At 34.4% G+C, this 12,109-nt stretch overlaps 1 protein-coding gene across 1 annotated transcript in view; it reads left to right on the forward strand.

Annotated features, from left to right (window-relative positions):
• Positions 1 to 9,912, forward strand: part of PGR (progesterone receptor) — an 85,160-nt gene extending 75,248 nt beyond the window's left edge. Inside the window, exon 8 of the mRNA XM_002754644.5 lies at positions 263 to 9,912. Coding sequence (XP_002754690.4) covers positions 263 to 418 — 156 coding nt within the window. The 3' untranslated portion in view covers positions 419 to 9,912. The remainder of the gene's footprint in view (positions 1 to 262) is intronic.
• The last annotated feature ends 2,197 nt before the right edge of the window (positions 9,913 to 12,109 follow it).

Below are 12,109 nucleotides of genomic sequence, written 5' to 3' on the forward strand. Positions count from 1 at the left end.
TTCACACAGCTTACCCTGTGGAATTATAACTTTTATTTCTTTAAATAAATCTTTCCATATTATCAGAATGTTTCATCACAAGTATATAATATTTTGTATATTATTCTAGAAAATGGTGGGGGTTATTTTCATTTTAGTAAAAAGAAAACACCTTGAGAAGTATTAATGTTACATATATTAGAAAAATAAGTTGCCATGTTTGAAAAGCATATGAATTTATTATTTTTATTATATGTTTTCTATTCATTTGTTAAACCAACAGCTTGTCAAGCAACTTCATCTGTACTGCTTGAATACATTTATCCAGTCCCGGGCACTGAGTGTTGAATTTCCAGAAATGATGTCTGAAGTTATTGCTGCACAGTTACCCAAGATCTTAGCAGGGATGGTGAAACCCCTTCTCTTTCATAAAAAATGAATGTCAGCTTTATCTTTTAAAGAATTAAATTTTGTGGTATATCTTTTTGTTTTGGTCAGGATTATGAGGTCTTGAGTTTTTATAATGTTCTTCTGAAAGCCTTACATTTATAACATATCATAGTGTGTAAATTTAAGAGAAAAATTGTGGGGTTCTAATTGTTTTCCTTTATAAAGTATAATTAGAATGTTGTTTGTAACTGTTTTGTGTACCCATATTTTCTTGAAGAATTTACAAGACTGAAAAAGTACTAAAATTGATTGTTAAAGTAAACTATATCTTATCCATATTATTTCATACCATGCAGGTGAGGATTTTTAACTTTTGCATCTAACAAGTCATCTACTTAAGAGAAAAAAATCTAACCTGTAATAAGACAAAGTTATTATATAAGTTATTTCTAAGTAATTCCTTTTGTCTCAATTATATTTCCAAAAAAGTGAACCTTTAAAATGGTATGCAAAATTTTGTCTACATATTTGTGTGAGAAGGAAATTCATAACCTTCATCAGATTTTCAAGTCTTTTCAATGCAAAAAAAAGAGAGAAAGAGTTGAAAACAGCTAAAACATATTGATGTTCTTCAAACTAGGCCAAACAACTCATATGTTAAGACAATTTCCAGATAGGAAACACAAATCCCTTAGGAAGTTAATAAGTAGATTTATATTATTATGCAAATAGTATTGTAAGTTTTGTAAGTTTTTAAAATAACCTTCTTTGGGGAAGGGAATTGTCCTCTAATGAGATATTACCAGCGGAAATAAGAAGTCAGAAGATATTATGGCCTAACTGTACTTCTTACCACCTGTTGCATGTTGAAACTTAATCACCCTTACTGATTCTCAATTCTCTCACCTTTGAATGTAGTAAAGTATCTTTCCTGCCAATTGCTCCTTTTGGTCAGAGCTTATTAACATCTTTTCCAATCTAAGGAAGGAAGAAAGGGAGAGAAGAAAGAGGGAGATATCAGTTCACATACTTTTCTCCTCTTTATCATGAATTCATCTTATGGTTCAGCCATGCAAATCTTTTTGCCAACAAATTTCTGCAGAATTTTTCCCCTTTTACACTAATTCCATGCATGTTTGAACCTTCAAGACTCAGCCACATATTATTTTTCTAAAATCTTCCCTGAGTCTTCCAAGCAGTGATTTGCCTTCTCCTAGACTTAACCTGCCATTTTGTGCACATTTTAAGTTACAATTTCATGTTGTTTTACAATTCTGACCTGAGTCTGGGAAGCACACAAAGTGGACAATAGTGTTTGTTGACTGAGAGTTGAATGACGTTCTCTCTGTCCTGGTATTACCATAGATTTTGATCATTCTTTGGTTACATCTCTGCATATTTCTGTATGCATGACTTTATCACTTTCTTCTCCCATGCTTTCTTATCTCGATAAATTATCTCCATCACTTTTAAATTTTCCACCTTTGCTTCCCACTTTGTAAGATCTCTCACTTTACTGACTATAACATAGAAGTGTATTTTATGTGTCTTAAGGACAATACTTTAGATTCCTTGTTCTAAGTTTTTAAACTGAATGAATAGAATATTATTTTTCTCCCTAAGAAAAATTTCACAAAAAATTATTTCTTATGTTTATGTAGCCTTAAATTGTTTTGCACTGTAAACCTCAATATAAACTTTCTTCATTTCTAATTTCATTCAACAGATATTGATTGAGTACAAGAAAAGTGTGCTAATAAGCCTTACGAGAATTTGGAGCTGAAGAAAGACTATATAACTCAGGAAAGTTACAGTCCAGTAGTAGGTATAAATTACAGTGCCTGATAAGTAGGCATTTTCATATTTGTTGAGGGTATGAATTTTCTCATACCTCAACAAATACAAGATAGGTGCAAAACATTATTTACATATAATTTTACTGATACACGTGTAGCACAAAGGTACTAACTTTAAAGTAAATATTAAATTACACCTTTATTTAGGTGTGTTAGTAATTCATTTGCATTAAATCTATATGTACATTTATTGAAAAAGCTTTCAATATCTTTTTCCCCACAAATATCATTCCCAGAAAAGTATTTTTAAAATCTCCCAAATATAATGGTTATAGGAAATCTACCTCTGTGAGAGTGACACCTCTCAAAATGGACTGTGTGACATAAGAAAATGAATGTAGGTCTGTCAAAAAAAAAACCCAATAAACAAAAACAATATTATTAGCCCTTTATGCTTAAGAAATGGACTCAGGGAATAGTTAATGTTGTGATTGCTATCTGATTCTTGTTACTTTGAATTAAACCAATATTTTGATGATACAAATCATTTTCCACCAGCATAGATTTAATTTCCATAATAGCTTTAAAATTTTATAATTCACTAAACTATGAGGGAATAGATTGTGGTGGCCACGGGTTTGGCTTTTGTTAAGAATGTTCGATATTTTTGATGTTGATCTCTGTCTGAAATGTAGATGTCTAAACACTAGGATTTAATATTTAAGGCTAAGCTTAAAACAAAAAAATCTTTTTTAAAAAAATAGGGCTTTACCAAATGGAAAATATCTACTTTCTAAAAGTTTTTCTCTACAAAGTCCTATCTACTAATGTCTCCATTACTACTTAGTCATCATAACCGTTACCTTCATTTCACAGGTCATGTTCTTTCTGGTAGCTCTGAAGTGAAACCAAATCTTAAGAAGACAAGTCACATATCAGGAAATACTTGCAGGTTACTGAAATAAATTCTTGAGTTAATGAAAATATTTTTCTTAAAAAGGTTTGAAAAGCCATTTGAGTCTTAAGCATTATGCCTACATTATTGGTAGTTATGTGACAGTTTTGTGTGTGTGTGTTTAATATTTAAAGAGATGGCACTTTTTAACAAGGCAATGCTATACTATTTTTTCCACATTAAGATAATTTGTTGCTCTACAGATGATATGGAAATACGATTAACAGTATGGATTTTACCAAAACTATGCCTCGTAAGTAGCCATGGCAGATCAACCTGTAACTTCTAAATTATCCACAGCTAGTCATGAGATTGAAGATGGACACTGTGGAGAGAGCTGATATAGGACTGTGCCCCCCTTCCCTGCCACTTACTAGCTAGATGAGATTAAGCAAGTCATTTAACCTCTGATTAAACCTGCCTTTGCCCAATGCTTTGTAATGAACAGAAATGGAAACCAAAAAATTTATACCGGTGTTCAGAAATAGTAGTTGCTGTTATTTTGTTTTCATTAAGCCATAGTTCTGACTATAATCTTATCAAACTAACAAGCTATATTCTATAGTGAAACCAGGATTCTAGAAAGTCTCATTGCTTTATTTGTGTCGCTATGTGCTATGATATATTTGACTAAATTCATTTGAAATTAGGGCTGGAAATATTCAAGTAATTTCTGCTGAAAAAATACAGTGTTTTGAGTTTAGGGCCTGTTTTAAGATCTAAAGGGGCTATTACTCTTTAAAAATAATGACCCTGATTTTAAGATTTTTAAGTGTCTTTTTAGAATAGAGAGACTGACTAGAACACAGCCCCTCCAAAAACCCATGCATGCTCAAATTATTTTTACTATAGCTAGCAATTCCACAAAAGGGAACAGTGGGTCTAGAAATCACAATGAAGTCATCAACCCAAAAAACAACATTCCTATTCCTAAGAAGGTTATGATATAAAATCCCACAAGAAATCTGTTATGTCTGCTTTGATCTGTCTTGTATTCCTTTGGTAGGATGGCAATTACATTTTTAGCTTTTGCTGTGAATACCTGAGCAATTTCTCTCATCCATACTTACCCTTCACACATCAGAAGTCAGGATAGGATATGAATCCTTTTAAATATTTTTACAACTCCAGAGCCTTGTGCGGAAGAATCACTCAAAACTCACAAAAATACGTATTTTTTTCAAATTTAAAGATACTCTATTTTTGTATTCAATAACTCAACAACTGTGGTCCCCACTAATAAAGTGAGGTGGACAAGAAGACAACTCAAGTAATGGCATAACTTTCTTTTTCCCAAAGTATGCCTGTTCATTAGCCATTGGATGTGGGAAATTTCTACATCCCTTACAATTTTACAGGAAATACATAGCCAGATAGTCTAGCAAAAGTTTGCCAAGTCCTAAATTGCTTATCCTTGCTGCAGTAAGTCATGAAATGATTTTAATGATAAGAATATCACCTAGGTTTTGTAGTTTTGTTTTTTTCTTATGGTGAAGTGAAAAGAACAGTATCTGTTTCTCCCTAGCATCTGCTATGTAATATACCATTATTCCACACTCTCTTGTCCTTATCAAATCCAAAATTGAATGAAAAGCAGTAAAAGAACTGACTACTCACCCATATTATGATACAATCCAAACCAGATTGGTCAACATCCATAAGATGAATCCAAGCTGAACTGGGTCTAGATTATTGAATTCAGGTTGGATCTCATCCCTATTTATTTATAAAATCAGGAAAAAAGGTCTTACAGACCAGCTGCAGATAATAGAACATACACTTTTAAAGTTAGGCCTGAATCAATGTGGCCTTAAAAACTAAAAAGCAGCAGCATAGTTTTTTAGTAATTTGTCCACCCTGTCCCTGAAGAAAATTTAAGAATTTGGGGGTGTTGGTAGTAAGTTAAACATAACAGCTGTTCATGGCAGAAATGATTTAATACATACATTCTCTGAATATCCTATAACCAAAGCAAAGAAAAACACCAAGGGGGCTTGTTCTCCTCCTTGAAGCTGACCGCATTCCAAGGCAGAGCTCAGGTCACATGCCCAGGGGCTGTGCCCAAGCTTGTCCACAGCCTTATGCAGATGTGGAGTCTGGAAGCCTGCTGCAGGACTGCTGGCTTAGTCCCAGAATGTCAGCCTCATTTTCGATTTACTGGCTCTTGTTACTTTATGTCATGCTGACCTTATTGTTAAACACAGGTTTGTTTGCTTTTTTCCCCACTCATGGAGACATGGGAGAGGCACTATTTTTAATCTGGTTGAAAGCTTTAAGTGATAAAGCATTTTTAGAGAAATGTGAATCAGGCAGCTAAGAAAGCACACTCTGTCCATTACTTTAAAGAAAATGTACAGATTATTAACTCTGCAGTGTGGCATTAGTGTCCTGGTCAATATTTAGATAGGTATGAGTAAAATATTTAAATGGTATTGTAAATAGTTTTCAGGATATACGCTATAGCTTATTTTTATTATCTTTGGAAATTGCTCTTAATACGTCAAATACTGATGTATTCAATTTATCAGATATAAATTATTCTAAATGAAGCTCAGTTAAATGTTTTTGACTTGTCAGTTATATGTTAAGCTTCTGATCTCTGTGATGTTTACTGATCTTTACTGTTATGAATTATTTTAGACAGCAGTGGTTTTAAGCTTTTTGCTACTAAAAATACCTTTTATTTCCCTCCCCCAGAAAAGTTTATACCTTGAATTATCTATCCACCAAACTGTACTTCTATTAAGAAATATTTTGTATTCTTAATGTTTTGTTATTCAAAGACATTATCAGTGAAAGCTGCCGAGCAGCATGAATAACAATTGTATCTACACAGATTTGATGTATCTTGTATAGCCTTAACTTGATAGTATAAAATTTCATTGCTTTTTAAATAATAGCTAAATAGTCAATGGACTTCTTTCATAGCTTTCCTAAATTTGATTAAGATCCAGAAGTTTAGGGTCATAATATATTCCATACAATTATCTTTTTTTAAGGGCTTTAAAATTCATAAGAACAACCAAAAAAAAGGTATATGGAGAGTTAATACAAACATACCGTATTCTTGTTGAAACAGCAATGTGGCTCTACTTCTTCTCCATCAGGAAGAAATACTATCCAGAATTTACCTAAACTAGTAAGCCCTGTATTCGTTATAATTAGGGACAGGAAGAGATTTTCACATGGCAGACTAGAATTCTTTGCATTAGCCAATAAAGTATCTCCTTTTGATCTTAGTATTGTTTTTTAACTTTTCTGAGATATGCATGTTTATATAAGAAAAACCACAAAGGTTTTTCTTAAATTAAAACCTTTTTACTGAAATTTGAAAGAAACAGAAGAAAATATCAAAGTTCTTTGTATTTTTGAAGAATTAAATATGATTTACGAAAGTTACATGGAGAGCTCTGTAAAACATTAACTTAAATTTTTTTTGTTGCAGTCTTACTTGAGGTATCATTTTATTCCTCAGCAACTAGCTGTGAAGCCTTTATTGTTTATATGCCAGTTACTCTGCCAGATTGTGGAATGACCAGTGTTCCTGCCTTCTCCGAGCTTAGAGTTGGATGGGGAATAAAGACAGGTAAATAGATACCTACAATATTGACTGTGAGTGCTATGGTGGAAGAAGTATGGGGAACTATTGGATCACCTAAGAGGAGCACCTAGCTTTAATTTAGGGGTTAGCAGAGACATCCTGAAAACAGACAAACTTAAGCCATGATCTACAAGCAGTTAAGGAATTAGCAGAGCATGCAGGGTTAGGAGATGCCAAAGGCAAGAAGAGAAGAAGAGTATTCCAAACAGGAGGGATCCCAAAGAGAGAAGAGTATCCTAAACAACAGATGCACAAATCTGATGGGAGAGAGAATGTGGAGTGGGGATGGATGATGAGATTGAAGAAGAAAGCCAGGTCCAGATAATCAGTGGCCTTGTACACCATGTTAAAGGGTGTAGCCTTATTTCTGTTGTAAACAGGAAAGCGGTACAATTCATGTGAATATTTTAGAAGACTCCCACTGGAATATGGAGAATAAAGTTGGAGATGACTAATCCTGGAAGCAGGGAGAACATTTTTGAGGAAGCTGCACTATTGGTGAAAATGATGGCCATAAACATGAAGAGTTGTAGGTGATCATGACCTCCTCTCTAATTTTCCAGAAGGTTTTTGGAAGATACACTATAGGAGCATTGACAGAACTGATGAAAGGAGAAATACACCATATAAATTGTCAAACACAATGCCAGGCATTTAATTATTTTGCCTATGCTTAGAAATTATAAATTTTTTATCAAGAAAGAAAACAAAAACTATGAAACTTAGTTTTACCTAGTCCCAGAATTCTGTGTATCCAAACGATCTCTTCCACTCCACTTATATCCCTACCTTTGCATGTCTGTCCAACCTCAAAGTCCAGGTCTATACACACAGGTAAGACTAGAGCAGCTTGACGTTCAGAAAATGAGAAAGAAAGGGGAACCAAGTTGTGCTGAACTCATACAAAATAAACACATTCTTTATATAGATGCGTGGAACCTCAAGAGGAAAGTAATTCACCCAACTCATAGGTATTTGATGGTATGAATCCATGGCTGCGCTCGGCTTTAAAAAATCTTATCTGAGATTCCCTCTATGGAAGTAAGTTCCATCAAAGCCCATTTAAAAGACTACATTAAAAAAAATTCTTGCTGCACAGACAGTATACAAATTATCAGCTACCACTATCAAACAGTCAGATCCCATTATCAAATGAAATTACAAAATAGTATACTCCCCCTAAAAAAGCTAAATTCTTTGTGGAGTGTTGTGACTTCACGAGCCCTCCACAGCATGGGAGCTGATGAGGGAGCACTGGTGAGCAGTAGGTTGAAGAGAAAACCTGGCACTTAAGAATCTACCCATCTTTTTTGTGTGTATAAGAGCCTTATTTTTGGATTACCTCATTCAATTTCCATCAAGGGCTGGATTTCCTTCTGGTTCTACTAACCAGACAGCAGCTGGGAAGGAAGCAACTTTCTATGTACACATGGTAGCTACAAGATGGGGGTTTCTTTCTCTGTGTCTTCACTGGCTATATGCAGGTCTCTTGCTATTTATGCCTGGTCACAGAACCCATTGCTGTCATCTCATATTTAAGTCTTTAGCTTGTGAATTTATTCTTTCCACTTCAGCACTGCAGAGTGCTGGGACTTTGCTAACTTCTCTTCCTTGCCGGCTTGGCAGATTCCTCATTCCTCTTAGGCCCAGCTGTTTTCTCATCTGGCTCTTTTTCCCATCTGGCTTCTGCTGTGGAGCCACCTTGTCCCTTCAGGAGAGCCATGCGTTACCACTGCCTGATAAGCCTCCACTTAGCTACCACCATGCTAAATTTAAACTTCTCTAAGATGTTGCAGACCTCACAGGCAAGCATAAAGTCTTGATTTTCCTGGACTCCCTTGTCTGGATATTCTGTTGTTCATCTCACCTCCTTCAAGTTTCAGTCTCAAAATACAGGCATTTGACCTCTTTGCCCTACCTCTTCCTTATTCTGAATCATGAGGGCCTCTCACTTCCTCTTGCTGTGTGCTGGAAACTTCTGTCAGGTCTTAGAATGAGTTCTCCTCTAGTCCTAGTAGCTCTCAATGCTTAAGTCCACCTTTTTAGGATACCTTTGAGATTTAGACCACTTGTTTCTCTTGAGAAACCCCTAATTTCCAGACTTGCCTTTCTGTGGATTTCAAAGACCAGTTGAGGAAGTCAGAAGCTTAATGCTGACTTTCTTTGAACATTTCTGCTATAACAATTCTAATTCTCCTTAGAGCAATATGCCTGCCTCCAACTGATGAGGAGAAAGGTCAGATGCCAAACAGAAAACCATAAATATTAATTATTTTAATAAGCACATAGTTTGAAAGTGCTTTTGGAATTCATATGAGGTTTTCTGTCAAGGGAGTGAGACCCTTCATCCTTCTGTGTGTGCCTGACAGTTCTCCTGGCACTGGCTGGTAACAGATACAAAACTGTAAAAATTAGGTGATCGTGGATTTTAACAATATTATCACATACTTACTTTCTATGTAATGTTTTATACTCCCCCTAAAATACTTTGACAGTTTTGCATTTAGTAGATATTCACATTTTTTTGTGTGTTATAGTTGATGAAATCTTCAATGTTATCCACCCCGTTGCTTGTTAGCAAAACTAGTGTTAATATGTGGCAAGAGATGCAGGGAACCTTTCTCATGACTCACGCCCTATTTAGTTCTTATTGCTACTACCCTATTTTGAATAAATAGTAGGTCACTAAGGACACTGTCCAGAGTTACACTTTTAAAGATATTTAGCCCCATATACTTCTTGAGTACTGAAGTCATACACTCTGCTCCTCATTTCTGAGTGGGAAAGACAACATTTGGGAGTACATTGGAAATTGATCTGAATGTTTTTGCCAAGAAGGTGATACTGTCCTTTCAACTGTGTATGCCTGGGGCTGGGTCCCTGGCAGTGATTGGGTGACAATGCAAAGCTGTAAAAACTAGGTGCTAGTGGGCACCTAACAACATTATCATATACTTATTTTCAAGCTAATATGCAAAATATATCTCTTTTTAAACTGACGGTTGATTTCAGAGAAAATATTTTGTGGTTCACATAAGCAGTCTGCTCAGCTTGACAAGTGTTTTATGTTAAACTGGCTGGTGGTTTGAAATGAATCATTTTTACATAATGTTTTCTTTAAAAAATATTGTGAATTTAACTGTAATTCTTATTGTTATTCTGTGTGATAATAAAGAATAAACTAATTTCTATATCTCTCTTTATTAATGAATTATAGCATCTAATACCTCAGTACAATTACATACAAGACACATATCAATCATCAGTACATTCTTTACCAGGCATTTTAAATTTATGACCAACATTTCAGCTTGTATAATACTGTATGTGGTATAAGGTGAGATATTGATATGGAAGATTTGGCATGATAGAGACAATATCCTTGACTGTGTATGCATTTTAGCAAAGAGTGACTCTTGGGCAATTAAGTTGAAACCAACTACACAGTGTTTTAATCATAAAGATAAAATATAATCAACTGATATCTAGTAAGATTCAATAACATGCTGTGTCAGTTATTCACCTTGATTAAATAGTTTGATATTATAGAAACATGAATTTTCATATGAAATTTAATGCACTTGATGTTAAGGTGAAAGATAATCTCCTTGTAATTACAAAGTATTTCAGACTATTGTTGTACACTGCTTTCACTACTAGGAGTATAATTTAGTATAGTCCTAGAAATATACAAATATTCTCCTTCAGTAAATAAAATAAAAACCTATAATGTAAAGGAACTGCTGCAGGCAAACCCGAAAATGGGGGCTCAGCTTGGGAGGATTTTTGGCTTAATTCAGAAAAGAATTCAAGAGGGAGCCCACAGTGAAAGAAAGCAAGCTCACTGGAGCAACAGCATCCAGCAAAATGGCTACTCCATAGGCAGAGGAGTGCTCGTGGGTTGCTGGCTAGCTCTATTTATACCAAGTCTTAATTATATGCTAACTATGAGGTCTGCTATTCACAGATTTTCTGGAAAAGTGGCAAGGAGTTCCTGGAACTATGTAAGGTAACTTCTGGGTGTTGACATGGCATTTGTAAACTGTCATGGTGCTGGTGGCAGTGTCTCATAGCATGCAGATGCATTATAATTTCTAGTCCTAGCTGATTTGGGCCAGTTTCTTTGCTACATCCTGTTTTTGATCAGCAGGGTCATGAAAACAAGGCCTGGTGATCTTTACCTCAGAACCATGTTAGGTCTTGGAGCCACAAAGATAAATGAGTAGAAAATAATTCTTGCTGTCAATTTGAGTTGATTCAATGCCACATATTAATTGTTTGAAATGTCAAAATATTTGTTTCTTATTGAATCAACTAGATTTGGAATAACTGGAAAACTACTGGATCATTTGGCCATGAAAATGTTCCTATAACATAAATACTTTTTTATTTATTCCTGGCTCGTACTATGTTTTTAGTTTTTAAACATGCCACCATATTCAGATTTATAAATATAAATATTGTTGAGAAACTTCATATTTACCTATGAAACAACACACTGGTTTTTATAAATACTTGAATTTTATAGTTGGTGGAGTTTTTCTAATCAAAGTTAACTAATGAATAAAGAGAAAATGTGGGAAGTGGCTATGAATGTAAACCCACGAGACCTTTCCCTTGTGTCACTATGTCACTGTATGGAGTGACTATAACAAACTAAGAGTATAGTTCTCTCTACACTGATCATGAATAAATATTTAACATCTAAAAATCAACTTTTTAAAAGCTGTATTTTGGTTAAATGGCAGGAGGTTATATTTACCTGATCAGTGAATCTAATCTCATCTTATAAATAATCGAATCCAAATAAGTAGAATAACCTTATAACATGCAGAGATCTGTGACCAGTTACTTGTAAGCTGTTTGAAATTCATAAAGCTTAAATCACTTAGGTACTCTATAAAAAAGAAAAGTATTTTTATGTCTGAATTATGTCAGCTACCCATAATTATGCTGTGATATTAGAGAAGCAGTATAGTACATAGGGTATATGCTCTGGAGCTACACCGTCTCAGTCTCCCTTCAGGCTATACCACTTGCTAACGCTGTGACCCTGCAACATACTTTTACACTCTGCTCTAGTTTTCTTATCTGTAAAATGGATATAAAAATAGTACCTATTTCCTAGGGTTGTTATGAGGATCAAATCAGTATAAGAAAAATAAACTTAGAGCGATGTGTGACATAAAAATCACTATTTAGGTGTTTCATCCAATTTAAGTGGCTTTTTCCTTAGTAGATAAATGATTAAGAGTACAAAAGACATTAAACTTTTATATTAAGTATTCAGTAAAAACCATTTTTAATATTTTAGGTCATGGGAAATTCAGTAGCATAGTCACTATCAAAGTCAATTTTTTTCAGCAAAGGAGAAACTCAGCAAGGAGA

Source organism: Callithrix jacchus, chromosome 10, assembly GCF_049354715.1.
Source record: "Callithrix jacchus isolate 240 chromosome 10, calJac240_pri, whole genome shotgun sequence".
Classification (NCBI taxonomy): Eukaryota; Metazoa; Chordata; class Mammalia; order Primates; family Cebidae; genus Callithrix; species Callithrix jacchus.